Here is a 27,834-nt window from a genome sequence, read left to right on the forward strand (position 1 = left end):
CAGTGTGCCGATGACCCCGATGCTGTCTGTACCCGCTCGGTCACGGTGCGTCTGCCCAAGCTGCACAATAGCCTCGTGAAGCTGAAGCACGGGGGCGGGGTTGCCATGGATGGCCAGGATGTGCAGCTCCCATTCCTGCAAGGTGGGTGCCCTCCTCCCCCCACCCCCGCCCTGTGAAATGAAAGAGGACTATCTCTGGGGGGTAGGGTGGGTATCCTCAGGGTGTGTCCCTGCAAGGAAGGAGGGCTTCTGGAGAAGGAGGACCAACGGAGGGAGCCAAATGGACACCCAGGGAGGACAGGGGAAGCTGCTGCAGGCCCAGAGCACAGAGGAGAAAGGGAACCAGGGGCATTTTCACTTGACGTGAGCCAAGGGAAACTGAGGGAAGCAGGGTGGTTCTGGTTCTGGTTCTGCTTTGAGGTGGGAGGAACACAGGTTGAAGCTCAAAGGCTGGGGTGGTGGGTGATGGGTCAGACCAGAGGATCTGGAGCAAAGCTAGGTGACCCTGTGACCTGTGGGTAAGGCCTACCTGTCCACTGTCATTGCCAGGTTGCAGGCACCCTTTTGCATAGCATAATCCCCACCTGAACCCTCCAAGTGGCTCTCAGACCACTCCCCTCTCATGAGCACTGCCCCTCACCCCATGATCTGTTATCCTGGCATTGCACATAGTAGGTGCTCTTGGGCAAGTGTGCACACAGCATGTCTCCCATGTGATGATACAGTCATTCCTCTAGAGCAGGGAACCTCCTAGCACGCCTCCAGCAAGAACTGCTGTATTCAGCTTTGCACCCAGCACTGCTCAGCACACTCACACTGTCTGTGCCTCAGCTCAGGGGTCTGGAATACCTGGGCATTGGGTTGGGTGGGAATCAGACCCGGCTTCAGGGCTGGTGCCCCAGAGAAGGATGCGGGAGCCTGTACCTCCCTCTTGTGGTCATAAGGGAGATTGCAAGCTACTGCCAGAACACAGAGCCGCCTTCCTGTTTGCAAGCTACTAACCCCCCAAACCCCCACGCCAGCCTGGTCATCCTTCTGCTTGAGACTCTCTTAAGCCTGATGAACATTCCCACCTGCTACCTGATTTGTCATTGCTACATTCCTTTATGAGATCCCCCACGGCCCCCCAGGGGAGACACCAGGGGAGACATTCGCCTGACAACACCCTGCCTGTCCTCATCTCTGCCTAAGTCGGCCTCCCCCTGGGTTCCAGGTGACCTCCGCATCCAGCACACCATGAAGCCCTCCGTGCGCCTCAGCTACGGGGAGGACCTTCAGATGGACTGGGATGGCCGCGGGGAACTGTTGGTGAAGGTAGGTCCCCTCTGGAGGCAGCGTCCCGGCCTGACCCTGACAAAGTGGCCCTTGTGCTCCGTGCAGAATGACTGTGTGTGGTGGGAGAAGAATTCATTTATCCCCAGGCCCAACACCCCCAGAGTGAGGAACAGACCTCTCTTGTTTACATGAGGCTGGTGTTTGCTGTCTGGGCACCCCTTGTTTGTCCTGGGGACTCTCACTTCTGGGGTTTTGGTAACCTAACAGCCCACAAACTGGGATGTTCCCACAGGGAGGACTTGCTGCCCAGTCTCCTGGCTGCAGCATGGCTGGGAGCAGGGATCTCCCTCGGGTGCCCCTTAGTACCCCCAATGCCTTACTTGGTGCCTGGGGCTCTGTGGTCCTAGAGTTACATTGGGTTAGCAATCCAGATTTTTCCCAGGACTTCTCTGGAGGTTTCTCTAGCGGCTATGATTGTTCCTACTTTATAACGAAGCAAGAAAACTGGGGTATGCCCAGCCTGCCCCACCCAGTGGGGGGCACAGCCAGCACCCACTTTCTCTCTGCTCAGCGTCCTAGATCAGTGCTTCTTACTTTTGGTTTTGGATGCCTTTGGCCTCTTAAAGATGACTAAGGACCTCAAGATCTTTTTTGAAGCTCATATATATCAATATTTAACACATTATAAATTAAACCACTTAAACTGTGTTTATGCATGCATTTAAAGAAGCAATAAATAAACCCACTACGTGCTAATGTGCAAAGAACTGTTCTCCAAAACAAAAATAAGCAGCGAGAAGACATTGTTTTGTCTTTCTGCAAATTCCTTTCCCGCTGGCCTGATAGAAGACAGCTGGGCTCTCATACCCACTGCTGGATTCACTCTTTTGCAATATGACAAGTCATGTCGTCTGTGGAAAACTCCACTGCTCGCTTGCAAGAGAACGAGAGGGAAAAAGCCAAAGGGCGTCTTTGAATTATGATGAAAATTACTTTGTCCTTGAAGATCCCTTGAAAGGGCCTCAGGGACCCTGCACAGATCCCAAGATCATACTTTGAAGGCCGCCGCCCTACTTCATTCCTGGGGCCTTTCCTGGGTCCTCAGGTCCTGGGTTCCACAGGGCCCTTGGCTTAGCCTTGCCAGAGGCCCTCCCTCCACGTTCATTTTATGTCTTAGAGTCCCTGAGAGTCCAAATTCATGACTTTAAAAGATAATAAACACCCCACCTTTGACCACAGTCTGCAGAGCGCAGAGATCTGGGAGATCTTGTCACCCCCCTCCCCCGCCCCTTTGCAGTTGGAAATAAAGAGCCATCATTTCTGGACAAGAAAGTCACTTGGCCTGGCCTCATGGTCATCTGGTGACAGCAAGGGCCGGAGTTCAGTCTCATGATGCCCACGGAGCATTGCCCAACACCCCGTCTTCGGCTGCTCCCTGTTAGCCACCCCTCTTTCTCAGCCACTTCTACCTCGAGGACAGGGGGCTGTGGTCTGCAGGGGTCTCCCCTAGGCCAGCAGGTGTCACATCCGGGCAACTGCTTCTCCTTGGGTCTCTGTCCTGACTCTCTTCTGAGGAGGGACTAGTTTCCATGGGAGTGGGAGGCAGGGTTCTTGGGGTGGGTTTTGGTTGGTTTATCCAACAAGAAGAGGACTCTGTGGCTCAGGATTCAGGTTGGGGCAGAGACCCCGTGGCCTGTGGGGACACCGTTGCATTTGGGGCTGGAGGAAGAAAGGGGGCCTTCACAGGGGGCCGGATGTGGTGCTCATCACCCTGTTGACCACTGGGGCTTATGGGGCCTGCAGGGTGCTGGAGGCAGGACACCTGGGAAGCGAGGCTCAGGCTGGTGAGGAGGGGCATGAATGTCCCTGAGCTCCCCCGCTCCCAGCCCACCCCCCTCCCCGGACAGATGCCCTGTCTTTGGGGCTGGCGGTCCAGGCATCTGGGCTCTGCAACTCGAGGTTTATTTTAAGTTGCAAGAATGTTCTCCAGCATCCGGGGCTGGGGATTATGTAGAGGTCACGGCCAGCCGCGCCTGGCATCACTGGCATGGCTCCCTTCAGCCCCTGGCCGGCTTACCTCTGCCACAGCCAGAGGGACGGAAGGAAGAAGGGAGTGTTTGTGAGAGTGGGGGATGTTGATGACGGCCGTCCTGGTGGGGGGAGCCAGAGGGGCCTTTCGGGGAGCATGAGTACGTTCAGGGTCTGAGAAGGAAAGAGAGAAGATGGTGCGACGTGGGTGAGGGGACGGACATGCATCGCTCGTCACTATGCTCAGGGATGGCCTCCACTGTTGGCGCTGCCTTTCAGCTGCATCTGGGGAGCTCCAGCCACCCCAAATCGATTCAGTCACGTGTCCAACCATGCCTTCATTCAATGCCTATTTATTGAACGTCCGCCTTTTGAGAGGCGGAGTCTGTGACACTGAAAGAAAACAGACACACATCCTTGTTTCGTTTGGTTTAGATCCTAATGGGAGGAGACGGACAATGAGCAAACAAACAAGCAAATGATGTCACACATCAGAAGTGGGGAGATGCATAAAGCAAAGAAGGGAGCAGTTGGTTCCAGGGTGGGGGATTTACTTTTAACTAGGGACTCCAGGGAGGGCCTGGCTGCCTAGGGAGGCCACACTAGATATTTATAAAGGACACTGAGGAGCTTTGCACCATCCTTCTTATTCATGACACTTACTTGGGTACATTTCATATGGGTCCAGGACCTTCCACTAGATTGTTTAGTCTGTATCTTGTTAAGTCAGAGCTGGATGCTGGAAGGGGCTCCAAGAGATGACCCCTTGGGGCTGAGGCCTGGCTTGGGAGGGTTTCCTAGCAGGGACATTGCCTGGTTAACCACAGGTGAGGGGGGTCTGGACTCTCAGGCCCCACAGCCCCAGAGTCTGTCCACAGAAGGCAGCAGTGCCCCCAACTTTTCTGTGGAGAGAGTGGGCTCCAGTCCCCGTGTTGCCCCTGAAAGTGCACTTCTGGCTGAGAAGAATGGAGAATGCTCGCGACTGGAGTTCGAACCTGGACCCTCCTGGTCACCCAGCCTGCCCCCAATCCTCCTCCTGTCACGACTCCCAGGGTTTTCAGTGGTGCCCAGTGGCTGCGTTAAATGCTGGAAGTCAGGAGGGCTTGTTCTTTGTCACCAAAGGTGAGGTGTGAGGCTCTCAGCATAGCGACTCAGCCTGCCTTGTCCACTGTGTGGCTGGCAGAAGTGCTTCATACAGGGAAGCTGGCTTTGTACTCAATTCCTGGGGGTGTGGGGCCCTTTGGCCGGCATGTCCCTGACAGGTGTGTCTCGGCCCATCTTGGCTCCTGTCCTGGCTCTGTCACCTCTGGCAAGTCCCTCTCTGGGATCAGTCTCTCCATCTTTCCACGACTAGATCATTAGATCACTTGATCACTAGATCACTCAATCATCTCCACAATCCCTTTGGAGGATCTGGCCTGGGAGTTTAAGGATCCAAGAGCCAGGAGTTGGTGGGGGGCTGGGGGTGCTCAGCAGACATTTAGCTTTTGTTTGCCTTTCACAGCAGCCTCGGGCTCAGCTGAAGCTTATTCTCTTCAATTCTATTCTTATTCTATTCTATTCAATTCTATTTCACCCTGGGAGCCTTGTCGGGTAAAGCATCTCATCAGGGAAAGAAGCTGTTGCTGCTTTGGCAGCGGCAGCTCCTAGGTGGCCTCCTCTCCCCGCAGCTGGCCCCTGTCTACGCCGGGCGGACTTGCGGCCTGTGCGGGAATTACAATGGCAACAGGGGCGACGACTTCCTGACGCCCGCAGGCCTGGTGGAGCCCCAGGTGGAGGACTTCGGGAACGCCTGGAAGCTGCTGGGGGACTGCGCCGACCTGCAGAAGCAGCCCAGCGACCCCTGCAGCCTCAACCCGCGCCTGAGTATGTGAGCCCGGCATGCGTTGGGGGCGAGAAGCCGGGACCCACGGAACACAGTGACCCCTGCGTTCCAGGGTCCCCGGCAGGGGTGGTGCTTTGTTCTCATCATGAGCCTTTGATGATCTGCTTCTGGATCATTTATTCGTCAAGGCCTCTTTGGGGTGCACTCTGGAGGACTCCAACCCTGAGACAGAAAAAAGTGAAGCATAGTTCCTGTCCCTGGCCCAGTCTGTTGGAGCAGTTGCCACACAACTCAGAATTATATTATTGTTAGAGAAATGCAGTGTGTGCAGCATATGTGTGTGTGGGGGGGAGGTGGGGGGCAGGGGGTGTTGTGAGGGAGGGGTTTGCCATTTGCAGATTTCTCTTTGGTGCCATTTCAGTCCTACACAGACTTCCCTCTTACCCATCCCATTGTGGACCATTTTCTCTCTCTGTTGTGCTCTTGTGCCCTGGAAATGCAGTTTATTATGTAATTAAGCCAAACATCATTAGCAAAGTATATTGACTGATTAAGAAAGATTGCAGCGATCCCCGGAGCCCTCGCAACCTGCACTGGGGATTCTAACACTGAGGCCTTGGGGTGGGTGAGGCCTCAGGGTGGGTGAGGACTTGGTGGGGGGTAGGTGAGGCCTGGGGGTGGGTGGGTAAGGCCTGGGGGTGGGTGGGTGAGCCCTGGGGGTGGGTGAGCCCTGGGGGTGGGTGAGCCCTTGGGGTGGGTGAGGCCTCAGGGTGGGTGAGGCCTCAGGGTGGGTGAGGCCTGGGGGTGGGTGAGCCCTCAGGAGTGGGTGAGACCTTGTGGGGGGGAGGGTTAAAGACTGGGGGGGTGTGGGTGAGCCCTGGGGGTGGATGAGCCCTTCCCATGGGAGAGGCCTCAGGGTGGGTGAGGCCTTGGTGGGGGGTGGGTGAGGACTGGGGTGGGGTGGGTGAGGCCTTGGGGTGGGTGAGGCCTCGGGGTGGGTGAGGCCTCAGGGTGGGTGAGGTCTGGGGTGTGTGAGACCTCGGGAGTGGGTGAGGCCTTGGGAGGGGTTGAGGCCTGGGAGTGGGTGAGGCCTGGGGTGGGTGAGGCCTTGGGGTGGGTGAGGCCTCGGGGTGGGTGAGGCCTCAGGGTGGGTGAGGTCTGGGGTGTGTGAGACCTCGGGAGTGGGTGAGGCCTTGGGAGGGGTTGAGGCCTGGGAGTGGGTGAGGCCTGGGTGAGGCCACGGGGTGGGTGAGGCCTGGGGTGGGTGAGGCCTGGGGTGGGTGAGGCCTTGGGGTGGGTGAGGCCTCGGGGTGGGTGAGGCCTCAGGGTGGGTGAGGTCTGGGGTGTGTGAGACCTCAGGAGTGGGTGAGGCCTGGGAGTGGGTGAGGCCACGGGGTGGGTGAGGCCTGGGGTGGGTGAGGCCTGGGGTGGGTGAGGCCTGGGGTGGGTGAGGCCTCGGGGTGGGTGAGGTCTGGGGTGGGTGAGACCTCGGGAGTGGGTGAGGCCTTGGGAGGGGTTGAGGCCTGGGAGTGGGTGAGGCCTGGGGTGGGTGAGGCCTCGGGGTGGGTGAGGCCTGGGGTGGGTGAGGCCTGGGGTGGGTGAGGCCTCGGGGTGGGTGAGGCCTGGGGTGGGTGAGGCCTCGGGAGTGGGTGAGGCCTTGGGAGGGGTTGAGGCCTGGGAGTGGGTGAGGCCTGGGGTGGGTGAGGCCTGGGAGTGGGTGAGGCCTGGGGTGGGTGAGGTCTCGGGGTGGGTGAGGCCTGGGGTGGGTGAGGCCTGGGGTGGGTGAGGCCTCGGGGTGGGTGAGGCCTGGGGTGGGTGAGGCCTGGGGTGGGTGAGGCCTGGGGTGGGTGAGGCCTCGGGGTGGGTGAGGCCTGGGGTGGGTGAGGCCTGGGGTGGGTGAGGCCTTGGGAGGGGTTGAGGCCTGGGAGTGGGTGAGGCCTGGGGTGGGTGAGGCCTGGGGTGGGTCAGCCCCCTGGCCACAACCCGCCCTCCTCCTCCCCCGCAGCCAGGTTCGCAGAGGAGGCCTGCGCTCTGCTGACGTCCGCCAAGTTCGCCGCCTGCCACCAGGCCGTGGGCCCCGCGCCCTTCCTGCACAACTGCCGCTACGACGTGTGCGCCTGCGCCGACGGCCGCGACTGCCTCTGCGGCGCCGTGGCCAACTACGCCGCCGCCTGCGCCCGCAAAGGCGTGCGCGTCCCGTGGCGGGAGCCCGGCTTCTGTGGTGGGTGCCCCCAGCCCGCCAGCCGCCCCCCACCCCACCCCCCACCCCGGGGAGTCCAGCCCGCGCGTGGCGGGGAAACACTGCAGAGACATTGTTCCCGGCAGGGGCCCGATTGTGGGAAGAGCTCATTTACCATCCTCCCCACCCCCAGTGTCCCGGGAGGACGTGGTGGAGGTGGAGACCGGCTCTGTCATGGGTCACTGTGGCTCCTCAGGCTCCTCTCTGGAGGGGGCGTCGCACCCCCTACCTCGAGACTAGAGCCCGGGCGTCCCCGCAAGAGCGGCCCCGTGGCTGCTGCCACCTAGTGTTCGGTGCATGAACTGCACCCAAGTTGGGGCGTGATTGGGCGGGTCCCCGTGGGTCCCTGCATGGCGGAGGGTCTGATGGAGTAAGGGGAGCGCCCGTGCCAGTGTGCTGCTGCTAACTCCGGGCAAACCATCGGTGGGTCTCTGTCCCAAATCTCTGTCGCTGTACCAAGTGATGGGATGTTGAATAACATCATTGTCCCCAGATGACTTTCAAGTCTTGCTCTGTATGGCTAGATTCCTGGCACCAGAGTGGGTATCTGCCCCACACTCTGGTCCCTGGAGTGGCTAGATGTGCTCGCTTTGTTGTGGTGGTTGCTCTGGGAACATTTGCTGAGTGCGCAGTGGGGTCAGGGAGTAGTGATGAACACAGAACCTGAACCTTCCTGAGGGCACAGGAAAACACCTCCCTACTAGGCATCTGTTGCACTTAATGAAAGAATAATTAAATGAAAACAGGGTAATCAGAGAGGGCTTTCTGGAGGTGATGTGCTTGACCAGGGTTTTAAAAGATACTTTCTTGGCAGAAAAGAGTTGTTTCTGATGGTGGAGGAGTAGTAGTGATACATAGAAGTGAGCCACCACTTCATTTGTGAGGATAAATAGTGGATATTCTGATTTTTAGGGTGAAGTTCTGTATTGGGTCACTAAGCGGTGGCCCTAACAGAAGCAGGAAAACAGGGCTATGAGGAGTGGTGAAAGCACTTGTGTCATGTATTTGAAGAGAGGTATAGGCGTGGGGCCTCAAGAAGTGTTGCTCTCTGGGGGGTAATGAGCCAACTCGTGTTTTGAGTCTAAGTCACCTAGAACAGAGGAGCAGAGGCAGCGATAAAGATGAACCAGAACAAGTACGAAGATGCATGTGGCTATGGCTCCCGGTCCCTGCAGTGCTGAGGCCCACAGTCACTGGCCAGCACCCCGAAGGACTGTGAGTGAGCCTTCTGGGGTGGGTGAGAAACTGTGGGCACCCCTGGCAAATGCCTGTGACCTCCCAGCCATGTGACCCGAGTCCTTCACTTCACCCCTCCACACTTCAGTTTCCTCACCTGGGTTTGCTGTGTGGACATTGAGGGACATGATGAGGAGTAAGTGGCATGTGAATATGCTTTGGTGTCCCCCAGAATTAGACATTATCAGTGTTGCAGCGACTGAGGATGATCCAATGCCCAAGGCTTCCTGAAATGTTCTTTAATCCAGCAGCTTTTCTTAACCTCCACCGAGAATGGAACAGGAGGAGAGGGGCTGGCATTGCTTTGGGGGCCCCGGGCTTCTGTGAGATGCTCCTCCACTCCTGAGGCTTTCCCATGGAGCTGGCAGTGTGGAGTCCTGGGAATGGGCTTCACTGGGGCCTTTGAAGGACAAGAGACATCAGTCTCTGTGGCCTGTGTGGAGTGGCCGGGAGGCGGCCAGCCCGAAGCGCTCTGGGTCGCTCCTGCCTCCATCCTCCAACCTGTGTTTCATTTTCCCTTCTGAGAAATGAACAAAACTTCCAGGCCACTCACTCCATCTGGAAGATGAGGTCGCATCCATTGGGGGATACTCATGGAGCAAGGGCAAAACATGGAGCTAGTTTGCAGGAGGCTGTAGGCAATTTGGGAGAAGTCTGAAACTTTAAAAAAAAATTGATTATTAATTAATTCATTTGTTTATTGGGAAGACAAGAACATGGGCTTCTTGAAAGCAGGGATCAAATCTCACCCTCTGCATCCTGATTCCAGCACAGCCTTGTCACCCAGGGTGCACATATTAAACGTCTGTTAAACTGAAATGTGCATTTGGTCTTCTGGGGAACAAGGCCCAGGGGGAACATTGAACCTGGCTCCCAGCCAGCAGTAGAGTCAGTCTGTCAGAGACACAAGGCCCTCAGCCCTGGCTGTCCCTCCATGGTGAGGTTGCCCTACCGTAGATTCAGTGGATTGAAAGGGTCTCCGTCTTCACTGCCCAGCACCCCCCATCTAAACCCATCCCGCTGGCCCAAGTTCTGCTGGTCAGACAAAAATCCACACCTAATATGGCTTGAGAGCGCTGCCTGCCCCAACTACCCTCAGATGCCAAGCCCAGAGCAGTTATAAGAGGGGGAGTCTTCAGGGATCTCGCCCATTTCTGAGGCTCATGGCCAGCGCTGACTTTGATAGTCTTTTTAAATGCTCTGGCTGTGCTTCCTGTGATAGAAATGGATTCTAGAATGCACAGAGGGAAGGTTCCTAATGGCCCCAGGAGGGCTCTCCCCAGAGTGAGGTTCTCATTTCTTGGATAACAGCTGATCGATACCAGGAAAGCATTTTGAAGGGGTGAAGTGCTCCCCACACCTCTCAGCAAAGGGACATCATCAGGATGTCCTGAGACTGTTGTTAGCAGAGAAAGTAGGTTGGCCAGTCCTCTCATGTCTAGACCTTTCTCTGGAATAGGCCTCCCACCTAGAACTGGAGCCTGCTGCCTGGGAACTGTATCCCCAGGGGTCACCCTGAACACATGAGCTCCCTCAATTCATAACAGCCATGTGATTGTTCTTATACTTCAGCCAGGGACCTGCTCAAGGTCACATAGCTAAGTACTGGTGGATGTGGGGCTCGAACCCAGGCATGGGGGAGGGAGAACTCATTTCCTTAGCAGCCCTGCCAAATTGCCTTACTTCTCTTGGCTGAGTCTTTCTTTGCTGGAGGCCAGGGAGAGTGAGGTCCGTGGGGAGAGCGGTCTGCCCACTCTACTGTAAGAGTGTCCCTGCTCTTTGTGACTGGCATGTCCTCGAAAGCTGGTTTCTCTGGGACTGTTTCCCTTTTATTTATTTATTTATTCAGCCATTAAATATTTATTTATTTATTTATTTATTTAATTTATTTAGACAAGAACTGGGGCACAGGCCAGATGTGCGGGAGGGTGAGAGGACTCACCAGAGACAGTGGGGAACAGAACAGGCAGACTGATGAAATACACTGCTGAGGGGAGCAGCGGGCGAGACAGGAGAGGTCTGCCACACCATGTGGGATTCTCACCGGCCGGCTGGGGTCAAACCAACACTGCAGAGGCTGTGGACAGCTTCACAGTGTGGTGGGTGCTCAGCTGCCTGCACCACCAGGGGAGGCCCCTGACTGTTCCCTTTTTAGAGCATAATGGTGACCTTTGGGTCATGGAGAGCTGAGTTCAGATCCTGCTCCCCTTTCTTTGTAGGAGGTATGATCTGGAAAGTCACTTAGCTTAAGTTCCAGGTTTTTGCTTGTAGAAAGGGGTTAATGAGATCTAGCTCAAGGAGAGAGGTGGAAAGGGCATGGAACCTGTGAAAAAACGGGACATTCAGTAGGTTCTCAATGAATGGTAGCCATTATTATTGATCATCATGGGAGAAAGTCTCTGGCTCTTTCTTTCAGTTGTTTTTAATATATTTTTTAAATATTTATTTATTTATGCATACAAGAACTGACGTGCAAACCAGAGGGTGTGTGTGTCTGTGAGGGGGGGAGTGAGAGGATTCACCAGAGACAGAGTGGAGAGCAGAACAGACAGATCTACTGAAATACACTGCTGAGGGGAGCAGCGGGTGAGGCAAGAGAGGTCTGCTGCACCATGTGTGTTGCTCCCTGGCCGGCTGGAGACTGAACTCTGGTGATAGCTTGATAGCGCTGTCTTTAACCCTGGCACCAATCCCGGAGCCACTAGGGAGTCCCTGTTTTTAATAGGCACAGCTTCCACCCCCTGGGATTTCTACTTGTCTAAAGCTTGAGAATTCAGGGATGGCTAAGCACAATTGCTTTGGTTCAGCACAGGAGGAAATGTGTATGTTAGACATTTGTGAGCACAAAACTACTTCTGCTCATAGTGGGGACAAAAGGCAGGGCCCACATAGATATAATTGGGGGGGGTCACAGATGCAGGGGTTAGCACCCTAAGTCCCAGGTTGATCTTAATGGGATTTCCCTTTCCTTTCCCCTCTCCCAGCACTAAGCTGCCCACAAGACCAGGTGTACCTGCAGTGTGGGACCCCCTGCAACACGACCTGCCGTTCCCTCTCTTACCCGGATGAAGAGTGCAATGAGGTCTGCCTGGAGGGCTGCTTCTGCCCCCCAGGGCTCTACCTGGATGAGAGGGGAGACTGCGTGCCTAAAGCACAGTGCCCCTGTTACTATGACGGTGAGATCTTCCAGCCTGAAGACATCTTCTCGGATCATCACACCATGTGGTAGGTGCCAGCATGGGGCCCGGGGCCTCTCACACAGAGCCGGGCAGGAAAGGGGTCCTCCAAGTCCTTAATTACACTGAGGGGTAAACTGAGGCCCGGAAGAGGAGTGATTTGTCCAGAATTGCATAGTGAGTCAGAAGCAGGGTTGGGAGCTCACCTAGGACTTACTGCTCTGGCACGAGGACTCTGGGCTGGCAGAGGGACTTTGAGCTTCAGTGCCAACGATCACGTGTTTGACCCCATTTTCCTGAGCTCGGTTTCAGTTTCCTTTTTCTGAACAGGAAACAGGAGGAGTCCTCCTTGCTCCCTCCTCTTCAGCCTCTAGTCAGTGTTCTCCAGCTGAAGCTTTTGAGCTGGGAGAAAATAGCCCAGAGTAACATTGCCTTGCTGCCCTGCTTGCTTCGTGCATGTCCCTAAAAAATGTCTCCAAGCAATGCTGGCCGCTTGTAGCCCCTCACTAGGACCCTGTCACTGTCAGTGTCAGCAGACTGTTGCTGTCACAGAGGAAATTGTTGCAGAACACTTGTCGGGCAAATACTTCCTCGGCACCTGCTCTAACCAGGTCTGGGTTAGAGATGGTGATGGAGCGATGAAGCAGACAGTGTGAGCTCCAAGGAAACCGACCATCTACTGGGGGGACCCAATTAGAATGTCCTGATTATGGAAAACGTCCAGACATAAAAGAGAGCAGATTGCTCAAGGAACCCTAATGCATCCACGTCCAGCTTCAATAATTATCAGCATTTTGCCATTCTGATTTTGTTGAATTCTTCCTTCTTTTTTGGTTGGAATAGTTTACAGGAAACCCTTAGATAGTTATCATTTCATCAGAAAATGCTTCAAAAATATATTTTTTAAGATTTATTTATTTATGCATATGAGAACTAGAGTACAGGCCAGAGGTGTAAGGGGGTGAGAGGATTCACCAGAGACAGTGGGGAGTAGAATAGGTGGATCCACTGAAATACACTGCTGAGGGGAGCAGTGGGTGAATCAGGAGATGTCTGCTGTGCCATGTGGGTCACCTCCCTGGCCAGGGATGGAACTTGTTCAGCAGTGGCTGCGGATAGCTTCCTAGTGCTGCATCTTAACCCTTTGCGCCACCAGGGAGGCCCCCAAACTGTATTTCTAAAAGATAAGTGCTTAAAAGAAATGATAATGCCATGATTAACCTAAGCATCAACAGTAATGCCTTAATGACATCCATGTTGGTTTGTTCAAATCGAGAGCCAGGCAAGGTCTCTAGATTGCAACTCATCCCCAAAACTAGTTGTTTACATTTGTATTAAAATGACTATGGGCACTGGACACAGAGCTCAGCACAACATATTGTCTGCTTCCTCTAGACTGTGGCTTCCCCAAGAGTAGAGAACCTAGGGTAGGCCCGAGACCCAGTGCCTCACTCAGTTCTGGCAAAAAGTAGATACACTTGGGCCTCCCCGGTGGTGCAGCGGGTTGAGCACAGCGCTGTAAAGCTGTCACAGCCTCTGCAGCGCTGGTTCAGATTCCCACATGGTGCAGCACACCTCTCTTGACTCGCCCGCTGCTCCCCTCATCAGTGTATTTCAGTCAGTCTGCCTGTTCTGTTCCCCGCTCTGTCTCTGGTGAATCCTCTAACCCTCCTGTACCTCTGGCCTGTACCCCGGTTCTTGTATAAATAAATAAATAAATCTTAAAAAAAGGTAGATACACTCAATGTTTATTGAGGTTAAATGGCTATCATGTTGGTAGATTCACTGTATCAGAGAAATGAAAGTCCCTCCTCATTCAGCAAAGGGGAGAGGACTCTTCCATTGGGAGGAATGGGGAAGACTCAATGCAGGAGGTGGCTTTGAGTCTGGGGAAGAGGTTTTCAGGAGGGGGTGTGGTGGGGTGACAGGAGGAGGGCTTTTTAGGTGGAACTGAGATTCCAGGACTAACATGCACAAGGAGTTCTTACCTATCACCAAAGTACTTCCTCTGGGGGAACCTGTTGTGCGGAGGAATGATAAGGCAGGAGAGGTTGGGATCAGGTTCAGGGACCTCTTAGGGTCGGGTGAGTTCTGATGACCGAGTGCTTGGCATTGAGATCTTGGGGGGTTTGAGCAGAGGGTGAATAGGATCAATGGGTAGCTTAGAAAGTGGCTCTGGAAGCTGCGTAAAGAATGAAGGCAGGGGGGTGAGTTGTAGGGAGATGTTGACACAATCTAGCTGAAGTGTGGCAAGGCCTTGGCTTCAGAGAACATGGATGTGGGACCGAAGCTGGAGATGCTGGGAAGTGAGCAAACAGGTGGGGTGTTTTGGTGTTTGAGCAAACAGTTTGGGTGCAGGAAGGCAGTGCTGTCCATGGTGGGCCCAGGGTTCTGAACCTGGTTGCCTGGGAGGACAGTGATGCCAACAGCAGCGAGAGATCTCTTTGGACGGAGAGTGAAGACAATGTGTTTGGCTTGGGTCTTGATTGATAACTTTGAGTTACCAGGAGGGCTTCTTGGTGAATGAGTGGAACCACCAACTGGAATGATGGATTGAGTGAGACTGAGGCTGGAGAAGAAAGCTGCGTGTGGGTAACAGAGCCGTGGGAGTAGCCAGACCCTCTAAAGGGGGAGTGGACGAAAGAGAAGAAAAGAGAACTGGTCTGGAGCTTGGGGGAATGTTCGGAGATGCAGGGGAGGAGGAGGAGCCTATGAGAGATGCCAAAGAAAGGGGGTCGGCAAAAAGGGCAGAACCTTGCCATGGAAGTAAAGGGAACAGGAAGGAATGTTTCCTGCTTGTATGAGCATGTCCCGAGCTCTGCGACTGTTCTCCCGTGTGTGGCTACAGCTATCACCTACAAATGACACTGGGGCCTACAAATGACACTCTTAGAGGGCAGGGCTGGCTTTTTTATTTTAAGAAATTTTTTTGAAGATTTATTTATTTATGCATACAAGAGCTGGGGTACACAGGCCAGAGGATTGCTTCATAGTACGGTGCTTAACCTGTTGCGCCACCAGGGAGGCCCAGCTAAAATCTTGATCTTGAATCTGATATTGATGAGCTGATCAGGGACACTCAGGAAAAGACCCATAACTGAGATGATAAAAAAGAATACAGGAGTTGATTGCTTGGTGGACTTCCAAAAGTATCCAGAATTAGGCAATCTGCCAAGAATGCTATGAAAAGAACCCATTAACCTTGAGTGGCTTGAGGGCCAGGGGATGAAGTAGATGGGGTCTCTGGGAAGCAGGGTGCATTTAAGGAATAACTCAGAGAGAAGGGTGAGAAGGTAAGGTGAGAGATGGGGTGCTGCAGGTCCTGGGTGAGCGGAGTCTGTGACAGTGGCCTTATCCCCCACCCCCCGCCATGTCTCCCTTTCAGGCACCGGGGCTGACGGCTATTGACTAGCCTGTCTGTCCACTTCATTTAGAAGATTGGATTTCATGGGGAATGAGAGCCAGAGGGAACTCAGGGCTTGTTTGTGGCCATTTATTTTTATTCCCTAAACAACATGTTGAAGAATGAGCCCAGCTATGCTGATGATGCCTGTGAGAAAAGGCGGTAGGAATTCGTGCGAAGACGTGTGGGCTGAATGTTTCTCATTCCGTTTGTTTAATTACCAAACAGCCAACCCAGAAGAGAACTTTCTCTAGCCAGGCTGGGCTCCGGGCCAGGAGTTGATTCTTATCTTCAAGTTTATATATGTGTGCGTGTGTGTGTGTGTGTGTATTTATATACATATGTATATGAGTTAGGCTATATATTGAATTTAATTTTTAATTATATAATTAAATTAGTTGATATAAATTAAATTATAAATCACCTATAAGTAATTATAAATTATATAATTATGTGCATAATAAATGTACACGATTAAACTTTTGGGTCATGTCCAAATGACATAGGACTTGACTTCGGGACAGGGGTTTTTTAATCAGGTGTCAGTGAAACACCAAGAGCGCAGGTCCCTTTGGTACTTAGGAGGCAAGTGCCAAGTGTCTGGTTCATTCAGCAACTTTTGATTAAACAGCAGCCACCTTCAAAAATGTTTAAAATAATTTTCATCAGATAAACATAACTTGCAACAATGAATGTTAATTCTTACCTGTTATATGGAAAACACTTGAAATCTGGATAATGCCAAGTGTTGACAAGACTGTGGGACACGGGCCCTTGGTCTGCGGTTGGTGGGACATACGCTGTTTCTGAGCCTCCAGGTGTCTTTTCCAAACCTAATTCTGAGTACGTCGTATCTGTGTTTGCAGTTCTTCAAGTGCTTCCCTCAACAGGCCTTAGGATAAAGACCAAACCCTTAATGTGGTCTCCCAGGCCCTGCATCCACTGACCGTGCCCACTGCTCCCCTCTCCAAACCCAGGGCCACCTGTTAATCTTGAAGGTGCATTACTCCCTTCAACACCAGGTCAGCTGTACCTGGGAGAGAGTTGGCATGGCATGTGCAAATTAGACACCCAGCCCTGAGCAGTCCCATAGTGCCGCCCCTGGGCGCATTTACTGAGAAATTCTCATGCAGGTTCTTAAAGGCCCATGAACAAAGACACTAATCACCGCCTTTTTTGTGGTGTGAGGAGCAGGTGACAGTGTGTATGGGTCACCGGGAAGGTAACACAGGGTGGAGGCACACTGCAGAATAGCTTGTGGCCTTGGAGCACCAGCAAATGGGACAGACATGCGTCAACGGGGCTGAATCTTCAGTGTAGGGCGCTGAGTGAACTGAACACTGGCTACACCTAGACATTTGAATATATGAACTCAAAGGAGATTTGAGCTACAGATGTAAATTCACGAGTCATCTCCGTAATTACCTGGATGTGAACAACATGGTGTGTGGGAAGAGAGCCAGGGTGGGGCTCTCAGTGGGGCTGAGAGGTGAGGCTGAGAGGGGGCCACCAGGGATGGAAACCAGAAGAGATTTACTTTTTTTTTTGCTAGAAGAGTGGAGTAGTCAGGAGCGATGAATGCTGTTGAAGTGAATCAAGCAAGAGGAGAACTAGAAACAGTTTCTTGGGTCAAGTGGCTTGGAGGTCGCCTGTGGCCTTGGCAGGCTTGTCTTTCAGACAGGTCTCAGCCTGGGGAGTGCTGGTGGAGGGGCAGAGAGGGCCGGGAGAGGAAATGGAGACACGAGGGTCATCGCCCTTGCAAAACTGACTTTCTTCTCTGCAGCTACTGCGAGGATGGCGTGATGCACTGCACCTCGAGCGTAGCCCCGGGAAGCATGCTGCCCGACACGGTCCTCGGCCGCCCCCTCTCGCACCGAAGTGAGTGCTGACCCCACCGCCTGGGGCTGCTCAGTTGTTGGGTCTTGGGGCTATGCATTCGGGCCGCGTGTGTGAGTGACTTCAGGCCTAGAGACTCTGGAGTTTACGGGTGTGACTGAAAATTAGTAAGGCAGGAAGACAACGTGGATTACACACAAGACGGACCCAGCAAGACCTCTGTTTTGCCCATGGTGACCTTAGCCTGTGCCAGCTGAGTCGGTCATCTTGAAGGGGGTGAAAAGCTTCCTCCTTCGATGACCTCTTTTTACCTGGGGTGTACAGTTAAGGCCACCTCTTTAGCAAGCTTCTCAGACAGATTTGGCAGAAGAGAGTTGGACACATTTGGAGGTCCTAATAGCTGCTGTGGAAGGCAAGACACAAGGGCAAAGGGGGTGACCTGGTGGGGCCACATTCACATTTAGAGGTTACAGGTGTCTTTTTGCTTTCCGGGAAACGTACCCTTGTTTAGAAAGGGCTTTCCCAAGGAGAGTGAGAAGGATGCTTTGGGGCAGACAAATAGACCGTTTTCAGCCTCCAGTTTAATCTCTCTCTGCCGCCCACTTACTTCAAGACTTCCTCCCTCCAATGCACATGTCTGCACATGCCCAAGGCCTTTCAGGTTGTCCCGGTGGGAGGTCTGCTTCCCTGGATGACTGATTGGGGGTTGTCAGTTGGCAAGATCCCAAGTTCCTGGCTGACTTGCCAGCTGAAATGAGGATTTCTGACCTTGTCCTGTGCCACTTGGGCTTCTGTCACAAAATAACATGGATTGAGTGGCTTATAAGCCACAGAATGTATTTCTCACATCTCTGGAGTCTGGCATCAGGGTGCAGGCAGGGTTGGGTGAGGGTCTTCTTTGGAGCCACAGACTTCTTGCTGTGCCCTCACATGGAGGAAGGGGCGAGAGAGCTCTGTGTGTCTATTAGAAGGGCACTAATCCCATTCAGGAGACTTGTGATCTCATCAAAGGCCCAAAGCTCCACCCCCTGGTACTACCTTCAGAGGTTAGGATTTCAACATATGAATTTTGGGGGGCTCAAGCATTCAGACCATAGCAGATCTCAAGGTCACTAAATCTTTCTCTTGCTTTCTTATTATAATGTTTTTCCCTGACGCCCACCTCCTTTCTGTCACTCTTTCCCCTGGATCTGCCTTTAATGCTGTCTCCTGCTTCAAGACTTCCAGCCTCGTCCCTGGAAGTAAGTTAACCTCTTTTTCAAAGTCAAGAACCTCCTAGAATCTTGTGTGATTTGGAAAAGTCATTTCATCTTGTAGTGTTTCAGTTTCCTAAGTTTCCATGTGAAAATAAGACTGGAGATTCTGGGTTTCCTGTCCACAGGAGATCGTTAGAGGTCTTTATGGTTAGATACAGATGTTATTAAGTGCAGCAGGGCTTTTGAAAGGTCCCATATCAACCAGCTGCTGTCATTGATCCAGTCAGCCGTTGATGCCTACTAATTGTCAGGAAATATGCTATCTCCGAGAACAAAGTGGACCAAGCTCCTGCCTTCATGGAGCATACATTCCACGGTGGGGTGGGCAGTCACAAATTCACAAATAGGTAAGATACGTAGAGTGTCAGGTGGTGATCTTAGATGGGGAGCAGAGGAATAGTGGCACAGCAGGAGGGCAGGTAGGGGTGACAGGCCATGGCCAGGGGCTGGGCAGGGATGACAGTGGAGTACAGGGGTTCATGAAACCCCTTTAAGGTTTCATGACTTTAATTAGTTGTAAGGATTTTAGCAACAGTCCTGTTGTATCCAATATGGGTTCCTTTGAAAAAGATGCCCAGGTCCTTTAGAGCCTGGGTCTGGGCATTTCTGTAATACATCAGGATTCAGTGCAGCCAGCTGTCGCAGGTTGAAAGGAGATGGGGAGAGCTGGCCCCAGAGGGGCAAAGGTCAGTGGGTCAGATGAGTAGTTAGGCTGTGTCTGAGGAGCCTGGCTCAGGGGCAGACCTGGCCAGGGATCAGGCAGCGTGTAACCCAGGGAATGGGCAGCTTCCTGTTCTGGAATTGAGTGGCTGAAGCCAGGGGTCAAAGGGCAGTATAGAAGGGCCATCCATCACCCCTCCACTAATCTCCCCTTTCATTTCCTATCTCCCAGGCAAAAGGAGCCTGTCCTGCCGGCCCCCCATGGTTAAGCTGGTGTGTCCAGCCGACAACCCCCGGGCTGAGGGGCTAGAGTGTGTCAAGACCTGCCAGAACTATGACCTGGAGTGCATGAGCACTGGCTGCGTGTCCGGCTGCCTCTGCCCCCCGGGCATGGTAAGTGACCTCCCACTTCCCTGCAGGTAGGGCTGAGTGAGGTGGGCTAGGATGCTGGAGAGATGGTGGTGGTGGTGATGGGGCAGAGTGGGAAGAGTCTCTGTGTCTGGCCAGCCACCAGAGTTAGGGACAGTGGTGGCAGGAAAGGGCCAGTGTTGTCCTGATGAGATCTGACAAAAATATAAGCGCCCCCCAAGGTGCTGTTGCTGTAGGAAGGAAAGTGGGTATTGCCAGAAAATACTTACAAGTGAAAACAGGCATTTCCACTAGCTATTTCCCAAGGGGTAATCCGTTGTAAGAAGGAGCAGGGGCACCTGCCTATTTGCATATCATTTGCACATGATTTGCATAGACACACAACTGTTTGAAGAGAAGACAGTTGTCTCAGCTACACCTCCAACCAGGACGGGAGTAGTCCCTTCTCTGCACTGAGCCTTTTCCCTTGTCTGTACATTGAGTCCTGGGGTCTCCACCAGCTCATATTATTCCTTGGTTCTGGGGTTGGGGCTACAAACATGCAGCATTTGGCTCGCAATTTCTGGGGGGTCATGCTGCTTTGCAGCCTATGCACCCTTCTAGTCTTTCACTGGTGGTGACAGTCTGAGCCAAGCCTCCTTACTTCCCTGCCAACTCTGACCTCAGTCCAGTTTTGTAGGAAACAATATATGCAAATTATTCTTGTCACCTGGAAGGAGGGATTTGTGTTATTAATTCTCTCTTGGGTGTTCCCCTCTGTATGAGGATTCTGGAATGTTCTTTTCTAATGGGGGAGCTAGAGAATGGCTAGAGAGCACCCCCAAACTGGGAGGTTTGTTTGGTGCCCCAGGGAAGGTGTATAGGAGAGGGAAATGCAGACCTAGGCAGGGGTGAGAAATAAGAAGGGATGGGTCACTGCTGTACTGTCCCCATTCTTTTTTTGGGAAAGGACTTATTTTAACTTAGTATTTTTTAGTGACAGATATTTTTATAAATGCAGATTTTTTTCAAGTTCTGTTGATTTGCCAGTAGCTTCCATACTCGTATCATTTGAAGATATCCGTTCACATCCTCCTATGTTCACCTTCCTCACTCACCCTGTACCCACTCTCCATTGCACTTTTCACCCCTAGACACTGGTTTTGACCATGCATTCCCCATGCTGGGGAACATTCTCCCAACATCACTGGAGGCTCTGGCCAAAAGGAACCTCACTCGGGAGACTATGTCAACACCAGAGGCTCTTTAAGATGAACTCCCTCCACCCGGGAGGCAAACAGTACAGATAGTTCAGTGTGCATAGCCACGACCATTGCATTGTTGTTTCGGGTCCCCGGTGACCTCAAGTTCAGGCTGCCGATGCACCCTTATGAGCTTGCTGGATACCTGCCCTCCAACCAGGTGGCCCTCCCTCCAACACAGGGTAACAAGCTCCAAAGCTCAGAGTGTAAGAGACTGAATTATTTTCACAACTGCTTCATTACGATGTCGACCAGTGTGCTAATTGTTGAGGCCAGATTTGGCAGGGCAGAAAAGTCCATGTGATTTATGAAGTGTACAGCATGAGCCTGCCGCACTGGACACGTGTTCTTGGCCACAATACAAGCAAAAGGAGCTGGAAGCCCCAGTCTGGGCTCTGGGTGTTACTCTGCTCTTCTGTTCCCTGTGTAAGGGTGGGGGCGGGGGAGATTGTGGCATGTTATTGAGGTTTTGGGGAAGAGGCCAGGGATTCTGTATTCTAAGGACTTGAAGAGGGCAAGGAAGTAGCTTTTTTGCTGGGGGCAGACGTACTGAGAGTGGAGGGAGCACCAAGCAGCAGGGCAGAGGCCAGTGCTCAGCTGGCGCCCCTGCTTTCTGACTGTACCCCAGCGGTCATTCACACTCCCGAGTCTCGTTCCCCTCATATGTGACATGGACACACATTTCCTTCCTGATCTGCCTTCATCATACACTGGCTGTGGGTTTGGTGGAGTTTTATGAGAAAATGCTTTTAAAACCAGAATGTGCTATAGAACCAGAGGAATAGAATTAATTGTGTTTGTAAAGACTGAGGCTCATTCCCAGAGCCTGACAACCACCTCGTCCTCCTGTCCATGGGAGAGATCTTCAATTAAATATCCACTCTACATGAAACAAAGCATCTGTAAATGAAATAGAAATGAGTGCTCAGAAAAATGAAACTAAAAGCAATGACTTACAACACAGGAGCTGCCCTCCCTGCTAATTTTTATTAGATGCTACAGATGTGATAAACCACTGAAATTGCCATCAACACCTCCCCATTTCTGGGCTCATCACCGACCCCAGGGCCATACTTTGAGCAGTGCTGTTCTCTGTTGAAGCCTGCCTGTCCTCTTTCAAGGCCCCTCTCAATGTCTGCTGTAAGGCCAGTGAACCTATTTGAAAGTGTTGGGGGCAGGGAGGGACCCCACTCTCTGCAGTTTGTTCCAGGCTTGGTACCTGCATAGAGAGGAAGATGGCTGGTCCACTCCCTCTGCTGCAGACTCCATCTGCTCCTACTCCATTTCCTTGCATGGAACATGGGGATGGGGATGCTTTTGATCTGTAGTCATTACCTGGCTGGTGCAGAAGCTGTGTGGAGGAGGCATTGAGCAAGAATTCCACACTTTTACACTGAATTCCTGGCTCCTGATATTTATATAACTGAGTGGCAAGTTACTTAAAATCTTGAAATATTTATCTCTGTCTCTTTTGAACTGTAAAACTGGATTACAAGCATAGTTGGGAGGACCAGAGAGAACAGTGACAGGCATGTGGGAGTTACTTAGTAAATGGCAGTTTAATCATGATGAGTTTAGAAGTTCAGGGGGTAAAAGTCATAAGATTCCATATCATGGACAGAGACATGATAGGGAATTAACTCCCTAGGAACAATTTTTGGTATTCTGAGACTCACAAGGTCAATAAAATGAGGGGGTCTCATTAAATGATTCCTCAAGTCTTTTTCTATAATTCAAAAATTCTTGAGTGAACATCTTGCCTTTAAGTTGGGGTGGTATTACTAGTTCCACCACTAGGTGGCAGCAAAGCACAACCCACTGCTCCGGGGTCCCATTCCAGCCACCCCTTCCTTCTCTCCAGGAGGATCTTGGGGCACCAGGGCCAGAGAGAACCCTGAACCCAGGATTTCAGCCCTTTTATCACAGAGGAAGAGACTGAGGAAAGCACAGACCTAGTCTCATTCAAAACTCAGAGTTACGTGGTGGAAATCCTGGTCTTGGAGATTGCAGTATACTGTCTGGGAGATGCTCACTTACCCTCTAGGTACACCCTAGATTATGTGTTCTGAACTGGTACCCAGTTCTTCTGGTGCTAAGAAACCTCTTGGCATGAGTCCCTGATACTCTGATGCCCAGTTTTCTCACTGGTCAGGATGAAGACTGACAAAGCTTTGGCATTACTTTCCCAAATCTGGAGCTTGAGGCCCATCCAGAGTGGACCTCACCTGAAGACATTGTAAATCCTATAGGATGTCAGTTTAAAAGGCCCCAGAAGGTCCTCCTGTCTCAGAAACATATCCTATACCTTCTATAATTTGTCACTTAGCACTTAGATGTACTGAAAGATAGTATCAGTTCATTTTGCTTAACAAGCAAGAGCTTTAGAAAAGCTTATGACTTCTCCCAGGAAGTCATTCACACCTTAGTATGAGTTATTTAATCAGCTACTTTCCTGGTTCTTGAAATTAGATTATTTGAGCTGGAAGTTTTGATGGGGTGGGAGAATGAACAAAGCAAAGTTGGAAGGCAAGCGAAATTTGGGAGGATGGGTTAATATGGTGTTCTTGTATGGGGAAGGGGGAAGATGGGGCTTTTTCAGAGAGGAGTAACAAAACAAATTTTTCTCTACCTATTTATTTTTCTTTTTTGGCTGACCAGGATCTAGTACTATGTTCTTAGAGTGAGCTGACCTTACTCAAGACTTCAATTAATGAATTGAATAACAGTGACAAATATTTCTGCCTGTTTTCTTCTGAAGTCTCTGAAGGACATTCATAAACCTTATCTCTTTATCCTTCTGTGCATCTTGCCTTTGTCTCATACTTGTTTCCCGTAATGGGGAACTTGTTTCCTCTCTGGCCTCCATTATTGGTAGGAGTGAGCATTGGCGAGCATGTTCCCCATTGGCAGCACCTGTCAATCTTAGAGTAGCCACTAGGTGGCAGGCCCGGGACTAGTCAGATCAGGCAAAGCTTGGGGGGATGTAGGAATGAACCCTGATAGTGACAGCCTTTGAAGGCACTGGTAGGATGACATTTTTCACCATCTGCAGCTGAGGCAGCCAAGCTCATTGCCTTCCAAGAACAGAGGTCCTAGGAGGCGAGAGCCGCCAAGAGCAGCTTCCTCACTCTGCTCCATTGCTTAGGCAGGCTTTGGGGTCTCAAGAACCACCCCGCATCTGAAGGTAGTGGTTAAGTAATGGGGGTTATTCTTCCATCCCCTTCTAACACACAGACACAGGTGTGCATGATCCTTGAAGTGAAACCTTTGTGCAGCTCCTTCCAAGGACTTTGTCTCCATCTAAGGCCTGGGGACTCTGGCGGGTGTGGGGATAACTGAGTCACAAGGAGATCCAGACCAGCAGCTTCTTACTCCTCAGGTAGCTCTGGAACCCAAGATCCCTTTACTTAAGGGGCCTAAGGGTGACCCAAGGATCCATTAGCTCATGCAAGGTTTTGGCTAAGGCAGACGTCCCAGCTCGTCCTGCAGCAGGTGTGTGTGCTGAGGGTCAGGTGGATTTGGCCAGCTCTTGCAGAGCCCACCAGGGCCTGCAGGTCTCAGCCCTGTCCCTCCTGGCCCCAGGGACCTGAGGAGTATACAAATTCCCTAGTCTGGTGGCGGGGGGCAGGGCCACAGGGCTGCCATGGAGGGCATCTGAATCTCAGGCCTGGATGAGATGTGAAGGGACATGGGGGACTTGAGGAAGCCCCTGGATAGCAGAGGTATGAACCTATATCCCTGAAACATACACAGTGTGGTAAATCAATGTTACTGCAGCAAACATAATTAAAAAAAAAAAAAAGAAGCAGCAACCCTGCCATCACCCCTCAGGCACTGATTTTGGTCCATCCCTGCTTCTTGCCAGTGTTCAGCTTTTATCTCCAGAGTGTTTAGTGTATTATTAATTTTGTCATTTATTAAATATATGCCCATGTTCTTTAATTATCAACATAGTACGTGCTCACTGAAGAACATTTGGAAAAGAATTTTTAAAACCAAAAGAGAAAATAAAATTTCTCTCTACCAGCCCACCATCTGGAGACAACGTCTATATTTCCTTCAAGTCCTTTTGAAAAAAGAAAAAATACAGTTTCATAATTGGGACCATATGTATATACAGCTCCCCCCACCTCCGATTTGAAAATTAACAGCACAAATATTTCTTGTATCATTTAAGAGTCTTTCAAAGGGCCATTTTAATCGTTCCGTAGGACATTGTCACTGGGGAATTCTTTAATGGATTTAATCATTTTTCTATTGTTGGACACTTGGTTTCCATGCAATGATAAATAATTCTGCATTACCCTGTGCTGGTAAGTCTATTACCTTTGGAGGAATCCTCTGCATGGGCTTCTTAGGTTTAAGGGTTTATCTTCACCAAGGTGCCATGCTCCACGGTCCCCAGCAGGGGGTGAGGGCACAGGGTGGCCAGTGTGTCTTCCGCTGTGCTGGGGAGGACTCTGTGGCAGGTGCCTGGGGCCGCCAAGCCCCAGCCCAGGCGTGGGTTCTGACTGGCCTGGCCTCTGTCCATGGCTGCTGCTTCTCAGGGCTTTAGACCATACAAATGTGGCCCCCAAGACTCTGGATTTCTGTCCCTTAGGTCCGGCATGAAAACAGATGTGTGGCCCTGGAAAGGTGTCCCTGCTTCCATCAGGGCAAAGAATACGCCCCGGGAGAGACAGTGAAAATTGACTGCAACACTTGGTGAGGCCCTGGGATGGGCTTTCCTGGGGACCTGGTGGCCATGGTGGGTGGGGTGAGTGGAGTGGGGTGCTGGGGGCAGAGATGGCTGGTACCCGTCTCCTGCACCCTCTGAGAATTTGGGTTGCTCTTTCCTCTGTGCCCTGTCTATCTGTAAAATGGGGAGAACCTTTCACCCCAGTGCTCTGCCTGCCCTGCAGAGAACTCCCCTAGTGACTAGGGAGTGGGGCCTGGGGAAGCTGAGGACCTGTTCTTTCTCAGTCCTGCACAAGTGACCAAGTGCCAGGCGCAGTGGAAGGAGTGGCCTCTGGCCTTGTGCTGCCTGCTGAAGGGGCTGATTTTCCTCCCTGGTGCCTGGGCTGACCTCCCTATAACTCTGGGCTTTGCCCACTCACCCTTCCTGTCACTTCTGGCCCTGGCACTGCTCTAGGCAAAGGCCATGTGCACAGAGGCAGGAAGCTGGGGGCCCAGAAGGGCCTGAGGTCTGAGCTTACCACCTCTGACGCATGGGTGGGCTTCCACGTCATCTCTGGTTACGGTGTTGTGGGATGGGGCATTGTGGCCACTGGCAAAACTCTGTAGATTTAAATATATGGCTGTCTACCCTCCAAGCCTTCTCTGGCGCACAGTCACCCTCGATCATGGTTTTCCTGACTCAGAACTTGCCGCCATTCTGTCTTTTGTCCCCACGAATCCTCTGAGTCTGTTGCATAGAGACCCCGGGGCCCACTCTCACGGGAGGCTGACCTTTAGCAGATTTGCAGCAGTTGGTCCCCAGAGGGTCTGGCCTCTTTCCCTGGCTGCCTGGATCACTGTGGACAGCTCATTTACCTCTTGGCCTCAGTTTCCTCATGGAACTAGATATCCACAAGCATAGCTTCCTTCTCTCCTCTTGGGGGCTGTGCACTAACAATGTGTCAGTTCCTGGCTGCAAAGTCCCTGCACACTCCATGCTCCACAGGTCATGGGTCCTTCACTTCTAGAGGGTTCCTGGAGCGCTGGTGGCACCTGCAGCAGTTTTTCCATATCTTCTCCCTCTCCAATACCCAGATGAGACCCTGGCAACCAAGTCCCTACTGGCCATCCTTGCCCTTACTCTTTCTAGTGTCTGTCGGGACCGGAAGTGGAACTGCACGGACCAGGTGTGTGATGCCACCTGCTCCGCCATTGGCATGGCCCACTACCTCACCTTCGACGGGCTCAAATACCTGTTCCCTGGGGAGTGCCAGTACGTCCTGGTGCAGGTAAGAGGGAGGAGTGGGGGCCACTACTGGCTACAGTTTGGGGGTTTCCAGGTCAGATTCTGTCTTTCTGTCTGAAGAAACAACTATTTCTATTGGAATAATTTCCCAACCCCTGAAAGAAATGCCTGAAGAAGTAGGAGGTTTGAAACTCAAAAGTGACCATCCATCTTCCTTCAGCCACTTGGAGACATGGAAGAGGAGAGAAAGCTCATTTGTTGACTGGGATTGGTGTGGGGCAAGCTGCTTTCAACCCAAGTTAGCACCAAAATGGAATTAGAAAAAGCCATCAGAGTCTTTGGCAGACACAGCCTCCTTAGGACGCATAGTGGGGAATTCAGTCCTCGCTCACTCTCCCTGCGTGTATCCTTGTGCAGTGAGCAGCCTGCACGACCTGACACTGTGGCCCTGGACAAGAAGGTTGAAATGACCCTTGGCGTTTGCTTCCCACCCTATGATCTTATTGCATTTTCCACCATTTTCATTTCTAGTGTAGTTCACAATGCGGTGGAGGTGGGGGCTGGAGCCACAGAAAATTCCTATTACCCAGTAGGATGAGAAAAAGCCCGGGAAATCCTAGCTGAGGAGAGAGGGTACTGACCCCTCTGTTTCCTCTCCCCACTGTGTGGATTCCTATAAATTTTTCATGCTGGTTGACACCAAAGTGGGTAAGCATGTGAGTGCTTTTCCCACAAGGGACAAGACAGTTTGGCTCTGTGAATCTTTAAACAATTGTGGTCTCTCTGTCTCCATTCTTGGGAGGAGGAGGTGGTGGGGGCTTGGTGTGGTCTGAAGTGGGGACCACAAACCCATAGGAAACTCAGCCCCAAAGGCTGAATTGCAAGGCCCCGTGAGACAGGGTGACTGAGCAAACACTCCTGCAAGGCATGCTGGGAGCAAGCAGGGCACCGGGCGGGCGTGTGCAGAGCATGCTGGGAGTGAGCAGGGCACCAGGCGGGCGTGTGCAGCTGGTGACAAGAACAATTTTCAAAGCCCTGCGACTTGATTTCCACTTTTAACTCTAACTGCCCTGTTAGCTTAACTCACTTTGTCTGATAATCCCACTGAGTTGGCCGGCCCCATCTTATAAAGGACAGACAGTGGGTGCTGTCTCTGTGTGTCTCTGTGACTGTGTGGCCTGTGTGTGTCTGTGGGACGTGTGTATATAAAAGTGTATACATGTAGTGTGTATGTGTGCCTGTGTCTGTGGGTCTGTGTGTAGGAGTGGGGTGGAGGTAAATGACTTAATGTTCTCCAATATGGGGGGGAGCCAGCACTCACAGGTAGTGTTCTGAGTTGGATTTTCCCCCTCATACCATAGTCACAGCTGCCACGGGAGCTGCTCACC

The 27,834-nt window shown here is 52.1% G+C and overlaps 1 protein-coding gene across 1 annotated transcript in view; it reads left to right on the plus strand.

The window, feature by feature from the left end:
* VWF (von Willebrand factor) overlaps window positions 1-27,834 on the plus strand; it is a gene marked incomplete at its 5' end in the record, with an annotated part of 115,408 nt that overhangs the window by 38,539 nt on the left and 49,035 nt on the right. Inside the window, 9 exons of the mRNA XM_084255945.1 lie at window positions 4-142; window positions 1,214-1,314; window positions 4,974-5,169; window positions 7,134-7,349; window positions 11,588-11,828; window positions 16,966-17,060; window positions 19,167-19,327; window positions 25,145-25,248; window positions 26,351-26,489. Coding sequence (XP_084112071.1) covers window positions 4-142; window positions 1,214-1,314; window positions 4,974-5,169; window positions 7,134-7,349; window positions 11,588-11,828; window positions 16,966-17,060; window positions 19,167-19,327; window positions 25,145-25,248; window positions 26,351-26,489 — 1,392 coding nt within the window. The remainder of the gene's footprint in view (window positions 1-3; window positions 143-1,213; window positions 1,315-4,973; window positions 5,170-7,133; window positions 7,350-11,587; window positions 11,829-16,965; window positions 17,061-19,166; window positions 19,328-25,144; window positions 25,249-26,350; window positions 26,490-27,834) is intronic.

The sequence above is a fragment of the Talpa europaea genome (assembly GCF_964194135.1).
Source record: "Talpa europaea genome assembly, chromosome: 15".
NCBI lineage: Eukaryota > Metazoa > Chordata > Mammalia > Eulipotyphla > Talpidae > Talpa > Talpa europaea.